Source organism: Podarcis raffonei, chromosome 18, assembly GCF_027172205.1.
Source record: "Podarcis raffonei isolate rPodRaf1 chromosome 18, rPodRaf1.pri, whole genome shotgun sequence".
NCBI lineage: Eukaryota > Metazoa > Chordata > Lepidosauria > Squamata > Lacertidae > Podarcis > Podarcis raffonei.
Window position 1 is genome coordinate 13,039,728 of NC_070619.1, and position 21,687 is coordinate 13,061,414.

Consider the following 21,687-nt stretch of genomic DNA (forward strand, 5'->3'; position numbering starts at 1 on the left):
TTGTTGTTGTTGTTATTGTTATTGTTATTCTGCCAGTTAAGCTCCTCCTGCCAAGGAGACCTGCAGGCCGAGCAATTAGGGTGACTAATTAACTCTCAGGCCTCGTTACTTATTAGCCCAACTCCTCGGAGGTGTGCAGAGGAGGGTGAGTGGGGCTGGATTTATACTCATTAAAAAATCGCAGGAAAACATGGATCAAGCTCTAGCTTAGGGCCCCACTCTCTTGGGGGCCCCAAAAAAATTAAAGGGGAAAAACCTGGATGTCCATTTCCAGAATATAAGATAGAAAACCAATAAAACAAAACATACATCCAGCAACCGTGTTTTATGTTGTGTCGGCTCCTCGGATGTAAGTCCTGGGCCCCGCCTGCTCCCTAAAATATATAGGGTGCCTACATTCTGCATGTGCAAATGGCTTGAGATGCCTATTAGGTCCATCAGTGACCCTATAGCATATATTCAACCCAAAAAACAGCAACAATTTGCTGTTGACAAAGGACAGCTGGACATAAAAAGGGCCCCATTACCTTCAGGAGCTGAGGGCCTCATCAAACCTAAATCTGGCCCTGACTGTGTCCAGTTCTGTGCATTGCAATTTAAGAAGGGTGTCGCGCAGATTTATACTCATTTAAAAAGTTACAGGAAAACACAGATTATGGCTCAACAGCGCCATCTGGTGTCAAGTGTCTATAACACAGTCATAACAATATAATTGAATTTAGAGTTAATTGAATGTAGCCAAGTCCCAAGATTATCCAGAATCTGGAAGCCGAGCCTGATGAGGAACCGTTGAAGGAGCTGGGCATGTTTACCCTGGGAAAGAGGAGGGATAGGAGAGCCATCTTCAAATCTCTCAAGGGCTGTCACATGGAAGAGGGAATATGCTTGTTTTCTCCTGCTTCCGGAGGGCAGGACTCGAACCCGTGGCTTCAAGCTGCATGAGAGGAGATTCCAACTCAACACCATGGGGTGGAAGGTGGCGGACTCTCTTTCCTTGAGGGTTTTGAAGCAGAGGTCGGATGGCCAACTGTCAGGGATGCTTGAGCCGAGATTCTTGCATTGTAGGGGGGTCAGGCTGAATGACCACTGGGGTGTCCCTTCTACGATTCTATGGCTATAGGATTCTGTGCTCTGAACACACCCAGATTAACCAGCATCCAAGAAAGTCACGGGGACAAATTTGGAAACTTTTATTGATATTATTATTGCACACGCTAAGTGACAGCAGGATGCGGCCCTTCTTTCGGCAGGCCTTCGGGGGGAGTGGGGTGGAAGGGGAGCCAGGCTACTTGGGAGGAAAATGGGCAAACGGAGAACCTTCCGTGACTTTGCCCTGCAGGGAAGAAAGAGAGAAAACAGAGAGGGGAATTAAAGCTGCAGTGAGATTCTGTTGAGATGCCAAAGTTTTTCAACCTTTCCAGTTTTAAGCACAGCTCCAGAACTGGGGGGGACTTTCCCTCCCCACACAACCACCCCCCCAAATCTCAAGCATCTACCCACCATGGGGACCTCGTCCAGCTTCTGGAAGGCCGGCTCCCTCCCCTTGTAACATTTCACCAGGACCACGACAGCGCCAATGAGCAGGATGACCACGAAGATACAGATGATGGCCACCAGGCCGGGTTTCTGGGAAATGGGCGCGTCCTCGCCAGATTCAGCTGTTGGGGAGACACACGGCTCTGAAGCTTGCCATTGTTTGCCCTGGAAACAAGCTTTTCGCAGCCCGAGGGCCACGTTCCCTTCAGGGGGGCCACGCCGTGGGCAGGACCAGAGGCGAAAGCAGATGGAGCAACATGTATTTTAAAAATTACCCTCGTATAGTACATTAGTTTCTGCATGCACACAAACACACACCTGTCAGGAGCGAGTTAGCAGCAAATTGCACTGTTAGCTGTTCATGAGCTCAGTTGCTGGAGCATCTTAATCTCAGAGTTGTGGGTTCGAGCCCCACGTTGGGCAAAAGATTCCTGCATTGCAGCGGGTTGGACTGGATGACCCCGGGGGTCCCTCCAATTCAGAAATCATCGGTAAGAAAATCCAACAGGAGAGGGGAATTGTGAGGCAACAGTGCCACCTGCTGGTCACCCGTGTTGAAGCAATGATTCTTCAACATCAACCTCGTTGGACTGGTCATGTTGTGCGGATGCCTGATGATCATCTCCCAAAGCAACTCCTCTATTCCGAACTTAAAAATAAAATGAGTAATGTTGGTGGTCAGCAAAAGAGGTTTAAAGACTGTCTCAAGGCAAATTTTTAAAAATGTAGTATACACACTGACGACTGGGAAACACTGGCCTGTGAGCGCTCCAGCTGGAGAACAGCCTTTGCCAAAGATGTCGTGGGCTTTGAAGAAACTCGAACTCAGGACGCGAGGGAGAAATGTGCCAAGAGGAAGGCACACTTGGCAAACCCTCACTGGGATCAGTTCCCGCCTAGAAACCCCAGTGTGGAAGGACATGTGGATCCAGAACTGGCCTCCAGTGTCACTTACAGACTCACTGTTAAGACCGTTTTTATGGAAGACAATCTTACTCGGCTACAAGGGATCACCAAGGAAGACCTGCAATCAATTCATGTGCCCCGCCTTGCTTCCTGCTCCTTTTCCTGTGCTCTTCCCAGCCAGACAGAGCAGGCAGGAATTCAACCGGTGCAGCCCTGTCATCGCTTCACCTCCATGCTGGAAAGAAAGTTGTACCTTGTCGAATTTCTGCACCCATCACATAATCTGCAGTGACTGGTGGCTCAGAGTCACTCAGTTCCTGCTTGTGGGGCTTCTTTTGGGGGGTCATTTTGAGGAGTCACTGGACTAGACGGGACCTCCTTGGGCCTGATCCAGCTGCAGTCAGACTCCTTGCATCTTCTCACCCTGTTCCAGCTTTTATTTTGTATTCAGAGAAGGAGTTTTGTTTTTTCTCCAAATACACTGTGCGTCACTAAACACACATGCCTTTTTTAGGTGCCTTTAATACTCTGCTTGTAAGGCAGGATAAAAAGTGGTCACCGAGACCACATAACACTGGTCCTGAAAGACCTACATTGGCTCCCAGGACATTTCTGAGCACAATTCAAGGTGTTGGTGCTGACTTTGAAAGCCCTAAACGGCTCAGTAGACCCGAAGGAGCGCCTCCACCCCAGACACCGGGGTCCCTCTCCCAAGGGCCTTCTGGCGGCTCCCTCCCTGTGAGAGGTGAGGTTACAGGGAACCAGGCAGAGGGCCTTCTCTGTGGAACACCCTCCCAGCAGATGTCAAGGAAATAAACAACTGTCTGACTTTTAGAAGACATCAGGGAAGTTTCTAATGTTTGAAGTTTTATTGTGTTTTTAATATTCTGTTGGGAGCCACCCACAGTGGCTGGGGAAACCCAGCCAGATGGGTGGGGTATAAATATATTATTATTATTATTATTATTATTATTATTATTATTATTATTATTAGCAGCGCAAGCCATCGTGAACACTCCACATTTAGAAACACCTTCTGTGGAAGATACAGGAGCTGTCTACAGGAAGATCCTAACAGAATCAGAGAACTGCGGAAGGGACCCCGAGGTTCATCCAGTCCAACCCCTTGCAATCCGATTCCCTACAAAACATTATTATTAGCCCCCAATCCTGGACAGGCAAAATATCGCTGCTCAAGACAGCACACGATGCTGCCAGGATCCAGAGGGCATCCGCACCTGCCTCTCACCTGTGGTGTAGTTGTGGCTGGTGAGCAGTGGCTCCCTGGAGCTGGCCTGGGGGGGTGTGAGTGGGGCGGGGGTTGTTGTGTTGTCGCCCTCCCTGGTGGTGCTTTGGGTGGGCCTGGAAGAAGGCGAGGAGCCCAGGTGAGCTGTGTGGTTGGCAGAGGCGGTCTCTTCTGTGGGTGCTCCTCCTGATGCCGCGGGGCTGGTCTCGCTGTGGGGTGCAGTGATTTCCTCTGCCCTGGAACTGGCTGTCCTTGGGTGTTTGGAGAAGGCCGGGGGGCTTCCTGCTGAAGAGCTGTGAGTGGTCTGTGTGCTGACGGAGACAACTGCAATGGGAGGGGAGGGGAAGTCAGAAAGGAGCAAACCTCCACGGCTCAAGGAATCATCATCATCATCATCGCTTTTCATTTGTATAGCGTCTTTCTATCTTACTATAGCCAAGGCAGTTTGCAAGCTGAAGAAACAAATAATGGATGCCTTATAACCATCAAACGCAATACAAAAATGTGAGAATAAAACCTAACTTTAAAATAAGCAACCTGCATCAAATAAAGTAACATCCAGCAATCATTAGAATAGTATAAGAATAATAATATCAGCGTATAAAAATTAAACAGAAATCTACTCTTAACAATTACAATAAATAATTTCTAAACTACAATCAATAAAACCAGGGCAAGCCACAGTGCATAAAATAATATGATACAAATTGAGAAGCAGAGACTGGAGGGTGAATCGTCACAGTGTACCATTGGGACCCCAAAGGGTCATCCAGCAGAGCCCCCTGAAATGCTAAAGTGGCCCGATGGAACCTCCATGGCCCAAGCTAGTCTACCATCTCACCTAGAAGACAAAAGGTCCCATTGTTCAATCCCCAGGGGGATCTCCGGGGAGGCTGGGGGGAGACTCCTGCCTGGGACTCCGGACAGCCACTGCCAGTCTGTGCAGACAGTATGGGGCTAGGTGGACCAATGGCCAGACAGCTTTCAGAATCATGAGGACTAGAATCTTGCTTTATTTTTTCAAAGACGAAATGCAGCTGGACACTCCAACCCAGCCTAAATCTAGCCCTGGATAGGCTGCCTACAAAACTTGGGGTTCTCTTATGTTAGAGAAGCAGGCAGTGTGGCAGTGATACGCCTTGAGTACAGTAAGACAGAAAGAAAGAGAAATGAGAATACGCTCTGCCTGGCACGGTGCCCGTGTGGCTCTGACGCCCATGAAGGTGGAACGGGTGCAAATATTGGCCGAGGCTCTCGAGGGCCGCCTGCTACAACTGGCCTCGCCTTTCCCTGCCAGACAAGAGGAGGGCTGTTCCTCCACCTGCATGGCACAAATAATCGACACACCTGGCAGAATCAGATTGTGGCGCTGCCCCACCTTCGTGGGCACAGTCTGTTTGGTTACTTCCCCACATCCTGCTTCTCTGCCAGAGGGACGGGGCAAAGACAGGCGGCGAGGCCAGGAGTTGTGTTTCAGACCGCAACAGAAACGGGCTGGGAACTCGATGGGGCAGCCGTTCTCCATTGTGGGTCCCCAAATGTCACAAACCAGTTGGGCGCAGAGGAATGGGGTGGGGGAAACCAGCTGGGGAACCCCCAAGGGCAGTGCTGGACTTATTGTCGCTGTTGGTTTGTGTTGAATATATGCTAGATGGTCATTGATGGACCTCAGAGGTGTCTCAAGCCATTTGCACATCTTGCCCTGCAACCAGTCCATGCAGAATGTCGGCACCCTCTATATAGAAAGGAGCAAAGCAGCGATATTTGAGGGAGCAGGCGGGGCCAGGACTTACATCCGAGGAGCCGACACAACACAGAACACTGTTGCTGGGTGTAGGTTTTATTTCATTTGTTTCTTATCTTATATTTTGGAAATGGACATCCAGTTTTGTTTCCCTTTAAAAAATGTTGGGCCCCCAAGAGAGTGGGGCCCTAAGCTAGAGCTTGTTGAGCTTAGACGTGAATCTGGCACTGCCCATGCTGCTGCTGCTGCTGCTGCCCCAGGTCCCAGTCCTTCTGCAGCCCCCCACCAGCCCCCTACCTTGATCTGAGACCACCAGCAGCAAAAGGACCCACACGGCCATGGCAGCCGAACCCGGTTCTCCTGGAGCGGGAAGGCAGGGACAGCAGCTGCTTGAAGGAGTCTCCTCCCGCCTGCGAACAGGACCCAGGCACCTGTCTTGCCACCTCTCCAAGGAGGCGGGCACCTGGGCAGTGGCCAAATCCCCGCTTGTGATGCTTGGCACCTGGAAAGAAGGAAGGAGCGTGGCCTGACAGCTCCCCCTTCTGGACAGGTGAGGGAAAGCAAGCTCAGAACTCACTTTCCCCCCCCTCTGGGCCTCACCCAGAGTAAAAATTGGCTCACAGCCATGCTGAATTTTTAAATATAATGTATTGGCCCGAATATAAGCCACGTCCGAATATAAGCCGCACCTTTAAAATTCAAGGGGGGGGGGAAGGCAATACTTGAATATTTGTGTGTGTGTGTGTCATTGAATCTTCCTGCCCCTCTTGCTCTCCTGCCCCACCCTTGGAGAACTGCTACAATACGCCATCACCTGGCTTGTGAAGAATCATCACAGAATTGTAGAATTGGAAGGGGCCCGAGGGTCATCTAGTCCAACCCCAGGAATCTTTCGCCCAAGTGGGGCTCCGACCTCAACCAAAGTCAGAAGCTACGGACCAGCGATGTTACGGTGGAAAAGCGCCAGGTGGCGCCATCCCTACGGCAGCCATTTCCCTTCCAACGAAAACAACTTTTTAACTCCTGATTTGCTGCTTTTCTTCCCTTTGCTGCCTTTTAAAGGTGTCTGTGCTGCTTTTTGATCTCACGATGGCCGCATTAAAGCATTTTAATCTGCAGGCAGACGAGGCCTGCTGCACTCCAGAAACCCTGGAGAGCATCTCTCAGCCGGTGTAGACACAGAACTGGGCAAAATGGACCAGCGGCCCAACATTGTGCCTCTGGAAATTGGACATTTTACTCAGCTGCGTTTGGCATCTGCCTGTCTTGGGAGACAATGGAGTTCGCCTCCAGAGGGGAAGTCGAACCGCGGCGGCTGCGAATGCAGAGACCAGGAGCTCAGTGTGTCTGCCTCCTGTTTTGTTTTTGCAGCACTTAAGTGACCTCCCCAGGGTGCAAGCCTGGGCAGTGTGTCTGGGGGTCCTGGGCTGCCCTGATAACAAGACCCCCTTCTCTGCCCCACTGATAGGGTCCATAGGAAATCAGAGCAAGATGTTTGGCACCAGCTTGGCGGCAGGAGTTGCCGGAAGGAGGCCTGCAAGGAACCATTGGCTCCCGAGTCTTTTCTTCTCCCAAATATATCCCACAAGGCAGGGGAGGTTTAGGGTCAGAGTCTTCCAGGCAGAGGGCCTTCTCGGTGGTGGCACCCTCTTCCATCAGATGTCAAGGAAATAAGCAATTAACCCAACCTTTAGAAGACATCTGAAGGCAGCCCTGTTTAAGTTTTTCATGTTTGAAGTTTTATTCTGTTTTTAGTGTTCTGTTGGGAACCGCCCAGAGTGGCTGGGAGGCCCAGTCAGATGGGCAGGGTATAAATAATAAAATAATAATTATTATTCCTTCTCTTAGATGGGCTCCCTTCTGCATGGGCAGAAACCTCCTTCTTGCCCGTTGGACCCCCTCTTGGTCTCTTCTTCGCCTGCAGGGGAAGCCCCTAAGTCCCTGGGGGTCTCAGCCCCATCAGCACCCCTCACCTGGTTCAGCTGGCCAGTCAAAGCCATTCCCGGGATTGGGGCCACTGCCAGCACATCCTGGCAGCTTCATGGAGCCACAGGTGGGAGCTGAGTGGAGGGGTGACCAAAGGTGGGCAAACTGCCCCAGAAGGAGAATGTGCCCCCCATCACCCCATCCGCTCAGTGGCGTAGAGCCCGTGCTTTGCCTGCAGGTGTCCCAGCTGCAACCCCCTGGCATCTCCAGGTACCTCAAACCCTCAAAGTGTGAGAATTATAAGGTCTCAGATATAAATGTTCTTATAACAAAAGCGACAGCAGATCTAGATGCCCGAAACTGAACCATCTCGCTACAACCCCCCTTGCCGTGTCCCTCGGCTTTTGTTGATTTAGCTCTTCACTTCTGCCCTGGTATTTGTATTTATTTATGTAAGAGGTTCTTGGGCTTTTTCCTAGAAAAAGGAAAAAAATTGCTCCCGAGTAGGGAGCAATGCTAAGAGGCTAGTGTATTGTTTAAGAAGAGTGGTCAGGTCTTTGGTCCTGGATGAATTTACAGCTGGGGAATTGACAGACTTGCTTGCCTTCTGCCTTTTTCTAATTCCTCTTCTGTCTTCAAGGACTTTTATACATGCCTGTGTGTGTGTGTGTGTGTGTGTACAAATATATATAAACAACGGTACCTCGGTTTTCGAATGTAATCCGTTCCGGAAGACTGTTCGAGTTCTGAAATGTTCGAAAACTGAAAACTCAATACAGAAGCCATGTGGCTTGTTTGACTTCCAACGAGAGTTCGAAAACCGAAGCATTTACTTCCAGGTTTACAGCATTCGAAAATTGATATGCTTGTCAACGGAAATGTTTGAAAAGCAAGGTACCACTGTGTGTGTGTGTATATTTATATATATATAAAATCCTCTGTATACATATTTGAGAGTGACCTCCTTAAATCCAATGGGGTTGAGAAGGTCAAGGATATTCTCCCACCCTTCATCTGCACCCGTGAGGACTAGAAATCCCATTCCCTCTCTGTTTTAGGATAATAAAATAGATTTTGCATCCTAGAATCAGAGAATCACAGTTGGAGGAGACCCCAAGGGACATGTACCCAGCCCCGCTTGTCTTCTGGTGATGCTATCGGGGTTTCAACCTAATGGGCATGGCTGTCTTTGGTGGGTCTGCTCTGAAAATAACTTACTTGGCTCCAGCTCTCTCGGTTGTGGGTCTTCTCCGCTAGCTGCACTCCCTGCTCACAGCCCCCTTACCGAGAGAGAAAAAGGGGGAAGGTTTTTGCCCACCCTTCCGCTCCCCCAGCCTCAATCTTCAGCAAATTGCCCCCCAATTCTCTAGCAATCGGACAACACTCCACATCTGGTTCTGCTATTAAGCTGTGGGGAGTCAAGGTACGCCTGCCTGCGTTACTCAGCTCGGGGAAGTAAACACAGATGTAAACACAGCCCAGTCCGGGACGCCTCTCTTGGCTGAGTCCCAGGGCAAAGCAAACCCGTGAGGCAGAACAGGGGGAGCCTCTTCTGACTGCATCCAGCCGCTGGGCCCTCCAGCTAACTGCTAGCTACCTAGGATACAGACTCGAGGGGGTCGTAAGGGACCCCAAGGGGCATCTAAGTCCAACCCCCTGCAATGCAGAATTTTTTTGCCCAGTGAGACCCTGAGATGAGGAGTCTCGTGCTCCTTCCCAGCCCTACTTGGGAGACACCAGGGCTTGGACTAGCGATCTTCTGCCGCTGAGCCTCTGCCCCTTTGCTGTGAGTTATGGCGCACTCCGTAATAATAAATTTAAGTCTCCAGTCCACTGTGTTTGGAATAAAGGGCTGATTTAAAGAGGAGTCTCTTCTGCAGGCTCTGCCCCTGAGCTCCACCAGTTCCCAGCTGCAGTGCTATGTAAATTATTATTATTATTTATTAATAGCATTTTCCCCAAAGATTCTAGTCCTCAGGGACGTGAGGGGAGGATTTAAATAAGCTGTCGCCTTATGCCAGGAGAGCACTGAGCTCAGCACAGTCTGTGCTGACAGTGGCTCTCTGGGGCTTCTGGCAGGAAGTGTTTAATTCCCAGCCGTACCTGGAAACGGCAGCAGTTGCAATCCCAAGACATTCTACATGCAAAGCATGTGTCCTATCCCTGTCCTAAGGTGCTCTCACCAGAATCGAGATTGTGATTCTCATGGCTCTAAGTGGAGGGGTGGTTTAAGTAGCAGCAAGGAAATCTGGGGTGCAAGCCTCTCCAGTGTGTATGGGGGTCCTGGGTTGGCCAGACAATCCCCCCTTGACTTCACTGATGGGGTCCAAAGGACAGAGACCACCCGTACCCCAGCCTTTAACGTTCCACTAGTCCACAAAATCCCCCCTTCCCATACAAAAAGCCCCCTTCTTAAATTCCCTGCCCAAACGCTGCACCCTATGGGTCTCAGTATGGCTTGAGTTCCACCTTTGAGAGGACTGAAGCTGCCAAAGGGGAAATTGACCAAGAAGCCCAGGAGGCGGCAGGTGGGTGAAGTCAACCCTTAAGATTTATACTAGACCAGCAAGCCTAGTATATCACTTTACACATCACTTGGGAAGACAGGCGAACTAATACCAGTGTACTGGAAGAAGCAAAGATCACCATTGCCGAAGTGATGATTCTTCAACATCATCTTCGTTGTACTGGTCGTGTTGTGCGGATGCCTGATTATCGCCTTCCAAAGCAACTCCCTCTATTCTGAACTTAAAAATGGAAAGTGTAATGTTGGCGGTCAACAAAAGAGCTTTAAAGACTCTCTCAAGGCAAATCTAAAAAAAAAAAGTAGTATAAACACCCAACAACTGGGAAACACTGGCCTGCGAGTGCTCCAGTTGGAGAACAGCCTTGACCAAAGGGTCATGGGCTTTGAAGACACTCGAACTCAGGGCGCGAGGGAGAAACATGCTAAGAGGAAGGCATGCTTGGCAAACCCTCACCAGGATCAACTCCCATCCCGGAAACACAGTGTTCCCACTGTGGAATGACGTGTGGATCCAGAATTGGCCTCCCAGTCACAGACTCACTGTTAAAACAGTGTTCATGGAATGAAATCTTACTCAGCTACGAGGGATCGCCAAAGAAGTCTAAATCACTCACAAAATCAAAACCTTTCACTATCAGGTTTTGTCCACATGCACTTATTTTAAGGCCATCTGTCTGTCTTTTATTTATTGGTACCTACAGTAACTACCTCGTCTTTCCCCAAAAGAGCTCAGGGTGGCCTATTATTGCCTTCTTCCCTTCTACCCCTCACAACCACCCTGTGAGGTAGGCTTAGGAGGGAGAGACAATGACTCGAGGTCACCCCACCCACCCACCCAAGATCTGAACCCTGGTCTCCCAGGTCGTAGTTCAACACTCTAACCACTACACTATGCTACCTATTCATAACATTTGAGTTCTCAGAAATTGAATTAATGGGTTTCAAAGGGACACAAATTAGGAAATACTCAAATTTGGAGTCCATGCTCCAAAACCCTGACCTTTTGTGCCCTAAATGTTCTGAAATGTTTCCAAGTTGTTTTGTTACAGTTACTTTGAAACTCTCTTACATGGTTTCAGAATTGTTTGCAATAAAGTTGCTTTAAATAGTTTTGCTTTAAACTTCCTAATGTTTGCCAGGGAAGGCAGGCCAGAAAAACAAGGAGCCACCCCCACAACCTTAAAATTACCGCTAAGCTGAATTTGAAGCTGAAACCTACCCCCAACCTAGCCAGATGGGCAGGGTATAAGTAACAAAATTATAATTATTATTATTATTATACTGACCCAGAGCAACTAGACTGCTGGGCTTTTAAGAAGTCCTGAAATCTATCCCACATAACCAACATCACCGAAAGAAAACACACCCTGCCCCCGCCCAAGGCTGTCTGAAGGGGTTCAGTGCCCAGCCTGGGCACCAGAGGGCGATGGCACCCCACAATTTTGGGCTCAGGAGCCTCCCCTCAAAACTGACTCTGCAAGGCCAGCCTTTGCCAACCGGGTGCCCTCCAAATGTTTGCCTCGCCAGCCTGGGAGGCTGCTTCCGAAGGGAAGACAAAAGCTCCAAACTCCCTCCCCGGTACCACACTCTCCCAAGCAATAAGAAGCCAAACAGACAGTCTCTTTTTTTCCAAACTCCTGCACAGGATTTTTACTGCACAATGGAATGTGATGATAGATAAAGAGATAGGATATAATGGCAAACCTCCCCCCGAAAAACCGCAAGAAAAGAGGGGCATATTAAACATAAATATGGCGGGAGGAAAGGCATGGTCTCTGGGGAGGAGGAGGGGGAAATAATGGAGGGCCGAGAGTGGAAGGCAGAGTCACATCTGGGCACGCTGCGTTTGCAGGGGTGGGGAAAGAGGGGCAAAGTCCGGGGGGGGTGAGACTGGGTAATGGCAGCTGCGCTGGGTGGGAGCTTCCAAAAGCAGCCCCCTCCCCAAAATCCTGCGCCCCTTTCCAAGTTTAAAAAAACGTCTCAAGTCCTCTGTGCGCGCGCGGCCCCAAAGGAAGTCTTGGAGAGGGGGGGACCCCCCTTCGGCGTCCGCAGCCATCCACCTTTGCATTGTCCGACGTGGGGGTGGGGGCCGCGCGGAAGAGGAGCCGGGGTCCGGAGAGGAGAGGCCGCCTCCCTCCCCCCCGCGCCCCGCCCTCCTCCTGCGCCTGTCCCGGCTGGCGGTGCGCCCCGTCGAGGCGCTCAGTAGGCCGGCACCTGGTGCGGCTGCTGGGCGGCCGCCTGGGGCAGGAGCTGGCAGCCGCTGTTGACGTGGCTGAGCACCTTCTGCTTGAGCTGCGCCACCTGCTCGCGGAGCAGGTTGGCCGTCGAGGCCAGCTCCGTGTTCTGGCTCTTGAGGCTCTTCACCTTCTCCTCCAGGCGCGAGATGCGCTCCAGCTTCCGCCGCCGGCACTTGGAGGCGGCGATGCGGTTGCGCAGCCGCTTGCGCTCCGCCTTGATGCGCTCCTGCGTGTCCATGTCGATGGGCGACAAGGGGGGGCTGTCGCCGAAGCTGGCCACCTCGGGCACCGTCTGCGGCTCGTCCTTCAGCGGCGCGGGCGGCGGAGGGGGCAGGCGAGAGTGCGCCTGGAAGGGGCTCCCGTCCGCCGGGTAGCCCCCGGCCGCGCCGGCGAAGGGGCTGAGGTTGGCGTAGATGGGGGGCTCCTGCGGGCCGTGCTGCTGCGAGGCCGGGGCCAGGCTGGCGGCCGAGGGCAGCTCGCCCCCGACGGGACCCCCGCCGCCGCCGCCGCCCAGCTGGTTCTGGTTGTGCAGGTCCTCCAGCGCCTTCACGAAGCCGGCGGCGAACTCCTGCTCGTCGGGGGCGCCGCCTCCTCCTCCTCCGCCGCCGCCGCCGCCGCCTTTGGGGAAGTGGAACTGGGCGCCGCCGCTGGTCGGCGTGGTGGTCACCAAGCCGTTGGACTGGATGATCAGGCGCTCCAGCTCGGGAGACGCCAGCTTGAGCAGGCCCAGATCCGGCGAGCTGAGCAGCGCCGCGCCGTCGGGGGCGCCGCTGGGGGGCTGCTGCTGCGGGTGGGGGCCGCCCCCGCCGTGCGTCTTCCCGGCCGCGCCCGGGTCGAGCGCCAGGGAGAGCCCGTCTTTCTTCATCATGCTGGAGCCGTCGGGGAAGGCGCCGCCGCCGCCGCCGGGGCGCGCCGCCGAGGGAGAAAGGGCCGCCGCCGACGAGGCCGCCAAGGCGATCAACACGTCGTCATGGTAGAAAGGAATTTCCATCCTCCTCCTTCTCCTCCTCCTCCTCTCCCCCGCCGGCTGCGGAGGGAGGGAGGGAGGCAGGCGACCGGATCGCGCCCGCCTCCCCTTCGACGACGGGCTGGCGCGCAACCGGCGCTTTGCGCAAGGGCTCCTCCGGCGGCTTTTGCGGATCGGGGCTCCGCTCGCCCCCCAGGCGACGGCGACGACCCTCCCCCGCCCCCTGGCCGCCGCTCCCGACTGGGCCTCGCTCCTCCTCCCCCCGCGCGCCTCTCTCGCTAATGCGCCGGCGAGCGCGCGCGCCCCCTCTATATAGCCTCCGCCGGCCGCTATGAGCTCACCGCCGACGCCTCCCATTGGCTGGAGATGACGTCTGAAGGGGAGGGCTGCTCGGCACCGGGACACGCCCCCGTCTCCTCCCCCCTCCCTCCCCCGGGCGCGCCCCCGCCCCGTCGCCAGGCGACCCGCGCCGACAACTGCGCACAACAGCGCGCGGCCTCTTGGGCTGATGTCATCGCCGGGCTGGCCGCCGGTTGCGCGCCAGGAGGAAGGGGGCGCAGAGGGGGCAGCGCTGCGCGCGGGCTTGCCTTGAATCCACTTTGCAAGGGGGCTCCCTGCGCCCATTCTGTCTGTGCCCAAACTTCTGCGCCACACTTTGGGAATAAAAGTCTGCCTGCGCCACACCCATTCTCAAAATTATGGATAAGAAATACATTGGAAAACAAAAAGGAACAGCTCCTAGCTCTGCTGGATTTATAATGTAGAGCACAACTGCGTTGTAAGATGGCCATTCGGAAAGTATAAAACAATGCAGTTCATTGGGACATCATTTCCGAAATAAAATTATAAACGAGCCTCTTACATATGTGCCTTAAGTAGGCATACAAGCTGAGTGAGAAGTGTGAGCTCCCAGTATCACTTGAAGCTCTCATTTTGAAGATAATAGTAAGAATAATAATATTTATTTATACCCTGCCCATCTGATCTGGCGGGGTTTCCCCAGCCACTCTGGGCAGCTCCCAACAGAATATTAAAAACACAATAAAACATCAAACATTTAAAACTTCCCCACACAGGGCTGCCTTCAGATGTCTACTAAAAGTCTGGTAGTTGTTTATTTCTGCATTTTGCAAATAAAATAGAATTATTTAGATACTGTGCTATGCTACACTGTTTAAATGTTTCCCTACCGCCCCACAGCCAGCCTGGACCTGGGGGAAACCTCATCTCAGACTCCCCCACCCCAACTTCTCCAGAAGCGCCAGGCAGGAAAGTCCGACCCCATCTCAGCCGGCACCTTTGCCTGTGGGATAGGAGTCCCTAAGGCGGTTGGGTGGTGCCTTGTCTGCCTCCTTCCGGCAACTCCTGCTGCGGCTCAACGTCTTGTTCTGCTTTCCTTTGGACCCCATCAGTGGGGCAGAGAAGGGGGTCTTGCCGTCTGAGCAGCCCAGGACCCCCAGAAACACTACCCAGGCTTGCGCCCCAGGGAGATCACTTTGGTGCTAACGCAGTAGTTTGACTTCAACCCACACTTGAGACAGATGTGTGCTGACGACAACTATATCTCACCTTTTCCTCCAAGGTACTGTATTTTTCCTTGCATAAGACTATATCCCCCCCCCAATTTTTTAAAGTTTGAAATTGGGGGCTGTCTTATACACGGAATGTTGCAATTATTTATTTCTTAATTTGGGACTCCAAAAATAGGGGTCATCTTATACATGGGAGTGTCTTATACACAGAAAAATACAGTATTTATCTGAAATTGCTTTTATACATGCAACGGATGGGAAACCGATCGCTTAGGCCCACGAGTGTCAATGTCACTCCTCTGAGTAGGCTCTGCCCGAGCCACAGCCTTTTGGTATTTACGTGTTTCGGTGCACTTTGCAGGGAGCGGAGATGTAAAAAAGAACAAGGCGGCCTCCTTAAAATGGTGCAAAAATGAAATAAACGGTAGCGCAGCAGAGAAACAATGGCAGCGAAAGGTCAGGGAAGAGTTGGAGAAAGCCAGTGTCCTTAGAGAAAGCTCAACAGAGGGGTTACTCAGAGCATCAGGATAAGCCCCCCCCTTGGCGCCTCGCTTTTGCCCCCCTCCCCTCCTGGAAGCCTATCAGGGCCTGCGGCAGAGAGGGAGGGGCTCCCCAGGGAGGGCTGGGGTGATGGGAGGGGGGAGGGGGCTAACCCAAAGCAGATGTGCAGCGCTTGGCCCCTTTGAGGGGAGGGAGACCCTGCGCAGAGCAGACTCTCCTGCGTTCTGGATTCAACAGGCGAGAAAAGCCTGCCAGCATTTGCACAGGCAGCTGTCGGAAATCAGAGCTGCCCCTGTTGGGTTACAGCCTGCTGCTTGCTCCACAAACCCCAGCAGAGGCAGGGGATCAAAGGGAAGTCCGACTGGGCTGGATTAGCCGCCCTTCCACAGCCCTGCATCCTGTGTAGTTCCCACCAGACCCCGGGCGCACGACCATCTTTTACGCTACAGCTCCCATCACAGAACGGAATCACAGAACTGAAGGCACCTCCAGAGTCATCTAGTCCAACCCCCAGCGATGCAAAAATAAAATAAAATCCACGTGCAGTGCTTTCTTTTCTGGGGGCAACGCAGGGGGGCACGTACCCCTCAACATTTTGTGAATCTTTGTACTTTTGTCCATTTACTGTTTCAACTCCCCCCGACTTGAACTATAAAATGGTGATTGTCTTGAGTCAAAAGGAGACATTTTAAAAGGAACAAAAAAACACTGTCCATGTGATTTGAATCTTCACCTAGCCAGAGAGCTCACCAGGTGTGCTTGGGGCCAGTCCCTTTTTCGCGCCAGACTTACATCATAGGAGCAGACACAAAACACGGTTGCTGCAAATAGGTTTTATTTCATTTGTTTTTTATCTTATACTGTATTTTGGAAATGTACATCCAGGTTTTTTTCCTTTTAATTTTTTTGGGGCCCCCCAGAGAGTGGGGACCTAAACTAGAGCTTGTTGAGCTTAGTCAATCCGGCCCTGGCTGCCCCCTTCTTCATAGAGGGAAAGATTTTTCTACGCTGGAGAAATCACACAGGGAGTCACAGGGCAAAGCTCATTTCGGGGTCAGGAAGCCTGGAAAGGATGTTTTCATTCTTGGTGCCATTGCAGCAGAGCAGAAAGGAAGGCGGAAAGAGAGAAAAGGGGAAATGGGCACGTTTTGTGACTGATCCCTCCCCTTCCCTGTCTCTCCTGGCAAAGGGCTTCCTGTTGCCCCCCAGCCTCTGGGGAAATGGGCTCAGTAGGAACCCCCCAATTCCCCCCAAATCTGAACCCGAGAAAGTTGCTTACTAGGGATGGAAAGAAGATAAAGTCCCAGCCAGAGATGAATGGCTGGCGAAGATAATGGACTACGCCGAAAGGGCGAAAAGGACCGGGAAAATCAGAAACCAGGAAGGAATAAATTTCACAATTTATTTAAGAGAACACTGTAAACAATAAAAAACTTTGGCAGGATTTGAGTAACGCTTGTAATATCTTAAAAACTTAGGTAAAAATGGACTATTTTTAAAAAATAGAGAAATTACGTGATGCACTAGGAAAACTATTCCTATTAGCTGGTGACAGGCTTGTCCTTCCTTACGAATTTAGGCTTGTCCTTCCCTACAAATTTAGGCTTGTCCTTCCCTCCAAGCTGACCCAGATCCCCCTCCGAAACCTGCCAGGCTGGCAGCCCAGCCCTGCATCTCCCCTCACATTTCCCTCTCCTTTCTGGGGGGGGGGCGTCCCTCCTGGGGAGTCAGGCAGAGATTTTCTTTTTTCCCTTTTTGCCGCATCTTCCCTCCGGCCCTCGACTTGGCAGGGGAGAGGAGCTGACGGACGGCTAGGGCTGCTGCGTAAGAAAAACAATTTACACCAGGGGAGAGATTTAAATCGAAAGCAGCGCCAGCAGCGGCCTCTGTGGCGTAGCAGGTTTTTTAAGCAGCTCGGCTTGGGTGCCTGTTAATCTTGGCCTGGTGCGGAGCGCTGAATCACCAGCTTGGCGCATAAATATATTTGCATGCTGGCTGGGAGGGAAGGCAGGCCTGCAGGAGCAGCTGGGAGGGGTGGGGGCTATGAGCCTGCCCCCCCCCTGGCTCCCCATTGAGGTCACCAGGGCCTCTGAGCCAAAAGGCTCTTGTGTGCGGCCCGGCCTTAACCCTTTGCGAGCCAGAGAGAAAGCAAACACACACACACAGAGCTTCAGATCTCTTGCCTTTCTTTTTAAAAAAAATCCTTCCCCCTTTTCTTCCTAATGCAACCCTAATGTCTCAACAAATGAAACTGATCTGTAGAAAATGCAGCTGGAAAAAAGAGACATTGCACATACGTCTAAGCTAAACAGGCTCTAGCTTAGGGCCCCACTCTCTTGGGGCCCCCAAAAAATTTAAAGGCAAAAAAACCCTGGATGTACACTTCTGAAGTATAAGATAAAAAATGAATAAAATAAAACCTACATACAGCAACAGTGTTTTGTGTTGTGTAGGCTCCTGTTTGTTATGTGCAAATGGCTTGAGATACCTATTCGCTCCATAAATTACCATCTAGCATATACTCAACACAAAGAAACAGCATCAATTTGTTGTTGACAAAGGACAGCTGGACATAGAAAGGGCCCCATTACCTTCAGGAGCTGAGGGACACATCAAACCTGAATCCGGCCTTGCACATACTTTCGTAAACCAAGAAAACTTTAATAATAAAGGGGGGGAATCCACAATGAGGGGCTTTTTTTTAAAAAAAGGAGGGACCCGGTGGTACCGATTTCCCTTTTCTTCTTTAAAAAATTAAATAATAAAAAGTTATTTAGCAGACAAAAACATTGGCAGGATTTTAATCTCGCTTGCAGTGTAATACTACGGACAAAGATGGGAAGACATAAAATACAGATGTTTTATTACCCTCACCTGTGAGGTGGGCTTGGCTGAGAGGCGGTGACTGGCCCGGGTCTCTCTCCTGGGTCCTCGTCCGGCACGCTAACCACTGCTCCACACAGGATTTTGCAAGGATTTTGTGCATGTTACCAGCTGCTGTTCCACCCCAGTCTGCAAAAGACGGTCTTGCAAAGCTCAGAGGTGCCCTTGCTGTAAGCTCAGAGGCACTCTTGTCAGGGCCATTGCCGCAGCCCAGTCTGCAGATTGAGTCAAAGCAGGAGGGACATTTTCCCTTTTAAAAAGTCAGCAATGCCTGAGGGGCAGGATGGGAAAAGATAAAGAGGCGAGCCTGACATTCCTCCCCCAACAGTCCTCCTGTGTCTTTGAAAGCCGGGTGACAGGCAGATATTCAAAGGGTGCAGTTCTTGCCTATCCACCATGCTGGGGAAAAACTTCGCCTGGTAGATTTATTCCTTGCTGTTGTTGTTTCACAAATGCCTAAAGTGCATTGCAGCCTGAAGTCATCAAAGAGGTCTACACAATATAAAAATAAGGTGAAATGAGTCAACATGATTACTGTTTTTTCCCGTGTATAAGACTATATTTCCCCCCAAATTTTTTGAGTTAAAAATTAGGGGTCGTCTTATACATGGGGTGTCTTATACACAGAAAAATACAGTATTTTATTTTTTTTAAGTAGAAAGATCATTTCTACGTACTTTTACATCCTGGCACAGGCAGGCCAGAGGTGTATAAAGAGGGTGGCAAAAACCAAGGAGATGGAATCCAACAGGTGAAGCATTCAGCAGAGACTTCACCTGTTGAACTTCTGCAAACTTAAAAAAGAAGAAAGTAGAGGAGATTACAAATTGGAAGGGGGCCCGAGGAGGGAAGGATCCGGCGACTCAGCTGGGGAGTGGTGGGAGATGTTCTGTTTTTGATTTATTATTCCTCATCTCCCCAGTTTAAAGGAAAAAGAAAAATGACCAACAGAAGCGAGGCGACCGGGCAGGAAGAGGTTAAGGCGGCTGGGCGCGCGTCACGGGCGAGGGGGTGGGGGGAGCGCGTCAGCAGTGACGTCAGGGCCCGGGCTGCGTGCGAGTGAAAGTGTGCGGGGGAAGCGAAGCTGCTGCAGCCCCTCCCAGTTAGCATCGCCCCTTCCTCATTTAAAGCCCCTTTGATTTCGGTTTCCAGGTCTATTTTGGTGCCTCCTCTTTGCATTTCGAGACCATCCGAGGCGGGTTCTACTCCCGAGTAAACCCATCCAGCCCCAATGGCTCACTTAGGCCCCCTTAAATTTGCAATAGCGCTTGATTGGAGGCATTAGCAAATTATTACAGATCAGTGCTTTTTTTCCTAAAAAAAATGTTAAGGGGTCCACTCATTTTGACTCAAGAAACTCACCATTTTATAGTTCAAATCGGGGGAAATAAATCCAGTAAATGGACAAAAGATTCACCAAAGGTTTAGGGGCATGCGGACCCCCAGAAAAAAAGGCATTTTCAATCTTAGCCAATTCTTATAGATTACTATTATTACTGATTGCCTTTATATCTCCCTTAATTTTCCCTGGTGAGTTTCCCCCCACCAGCCTTGTGAGGTAGGCAAGGCTGAGAGTGGTGTTGGGTCTCTTCCAGGTCCCAGCCCAACACTACTCACCCTGCAGTCCTCAAAAGCCTTTTTCTTTTGGCATAATATTAAAATAATAACACTACTGCAATCGCTTTTCCAGGGGGCGTGTGATGGCAGTGGGCGGGGCAACCATTCAAAACATTGCCTTTTGGACACTTCAGGCTTGTTTCTGTCCACATTTGCGCAGCCCCTCTCTTTCCTCGGGCGGGCAAGCAAAGGGGGCTGGACTGGATGTCCCTTGGGGGTCCCTTCCAACTCTACAATTCCACGGGGCATGAGCAGAGCGCAAGGGCAGCCCGTTTGCAGCCAAGGAGAAGCAAGGAAGATGCGAAGGAGGGCTGGTGAGGCGGGTGGCCTGCGAGAGAGAAATTTTGGGGGGCAGCTTTTGGCCTCCCCACCCCTTTGCTGTGTTGGGGGGCAGGTCCCTCCCTTCTCAAAAGTGGGGGCCCTGCAGTTGTGCCCCCAAAGTCCTGCCCTTTGACAGCTGCCTCGCTGGCTGTCCCCTGCCTTCCCAGGGGACTCCTCGCCCACGCAGGAGCAAAGAGACCTGGCCTGCCCTCTGCCAGCCTCACCCCCTGCCAGCAGGGCAGGAACGCCCCACGGCTGGGTGGGGGCGAGAGATTGTATCGCAGTGGGGCTGGCTGGCCAGCCGGTCTGCAGCAGCAGCAGCAGCAGAAACTGGCTTGTATCCCAAGCAGCACACGCCCAGGTTGGAAGGATGGAAAATCCAGGCGCCAGATGGAAAACAGGCCTGTGCCCACACCAGGGCGAGAGCAGAGGGCAAACCCTCCTTGCGGTTTCACGTGTCACTTGTGAATGCCACCAGGGCAAGGGAAGCTGGCTTGGAAAGGGATTTATTAGTATTCCCCTTGAGATCTCCTATCTCCTCTCAGTCCCCTCTTTCTGAGGCTAAACATCCCCAGCTCCTTTGACCGCCTCATCAGGTTTCCAGACCCTGAATCATCTTGGTCTCCCTCCTCGGCCCCCCTTCCAGCTTCTCAACATCCTCCTTAAATTGTGGTACCCAGAACTGGACACAGGACTGACCAAGGAAGCAGCTGGCGCCTCTCCTTGGATGGGGGAAGGAGAAACCTTCATCCCTCGGCTGTTGCTGAACTCCCAGCATGTGTGGAAGCAACACTCAGCCGGTCACAGGTGTCACCACAGGCCTCCTGTTTTGGGTTCATACACTGGAAAGAATTTGCCTGTTGTGGATCACATTTTGGGTTTTGTGAGCAGGCGAATTGGGCAGCTTTGCTGGGCTCCCAGGAGTTCTCAATTTGCAGAGAGAACGGGGAAGGGAGGGAACCCCAATCCCCGAAGATGAAGGCGAGGTTTGCTCAAGGCTCTGAGTCTGGGCGGGGCGCCTCGGGCGTTCTCCTCTGCTCCTGAAAAAAACTTCCTCCCTCCGCAGAAACCTTTCCCCTTGCAAATCAGATTGGAAACCCTCCCCTTGTGGGTCTGGCAGGTCCCTCCCATTGGGGGTCTCTTGCAGGGGGTGCCCTCCTGTGGGGCATAAGGAGGGCGGCACGCCCAGTGCAGCCCCAGAGGCCCAGCCAGAGCCCAGGAGTCCCAGCTTCTAATTTGAGCTCTTTCCAAAGCCCTGCCCACGTTCCATGGAAGACTCCGCCAACCCCGTAATTAGTGGGACGGGACAGGTTTTGCGGCCGGACCGACTGGTTCAGACTTTCCGTGTTGATGAGACGCTCCTTCTTCGGATTCCGAACCGTCATATCTACGTAGATTGTGAATTGAAAGGTGACTTTCCTCCACCACAGGCCCCCAACCTAGAAGAGGTCCTCTCTGTCAGACCCTCCAGGTGTCCCCATTTTCCAGGACAGTCCTGGATTTACAAGAGCCTTCCCGGTTCCTGATTTGATCCTGTTTTTCCTTAGGACGTCCCTGTTTTCACTGGAGAAAGGTTGGAGGTATAGGTTTGTCGTCAGCAAAGGTGCTGGATGCGACCCCCCTGCCCAAGGCACAGCAAAGTTGAGAAGATCCATAACTGGGGGAACCCAATTTTGGCCTCACACAGGGCACACCATATTATGAAAGATGACCAAAGTCCGTCCGTCCCCTGTTAGTAATGTGT

At 51.9% G+C, this 21,687-nt stretch overlaps 2 protein-coding genes across 2 annotated transcripts; both read right to left on the reverse strand.

The window, feature by feature from the left end:
- Positions 1–1,175: 1,175 nt before the first annotated feature.
- LOC128405880 (uncharacterized) lies at positions 1,176–6,738 on the reverse strand. The gene is made up of 4 exons (XM_053372894.1): positions 5,730–6,738; positions 3,692–4,012; positions 1,501–1,739; positions 1,176–1,333 (listed from the first exon to the last, which is right to left on the reverse strand). Exons 1-4 carry the CDS (start codon positions 5,770–5,772, stop codon positions 1,286–1,288), a joined length of 651 nt encoding a protein of 216 aa, XP_053228869.1. The 5' UTR covers positions 5,773–6,738; the 3' UTR covers positions 1,176–1,285.
- Positions 6,739–12,036: 5,298 nt separating this feature from the next.
- JUND (JunD proto-oncogene, AP-1 transcription factor subunit) lies at positions 12,037–13,305 on the reverse strand. Its single transcript, XM_053372709.1, has one exon. It carries the CDS (start codon positions 13,111–13,113, stop codon positions 12,085–12,087), a length of 1,029 nt encoding a protein of 342 aa, XP_053228684.1. The 5' UTR covers positions 13,114–13,305; the 3' UTR covers positions 12,037–12,084.
- Positions 13,306–21,687: the final 8,382 nt, after the last annotated feature.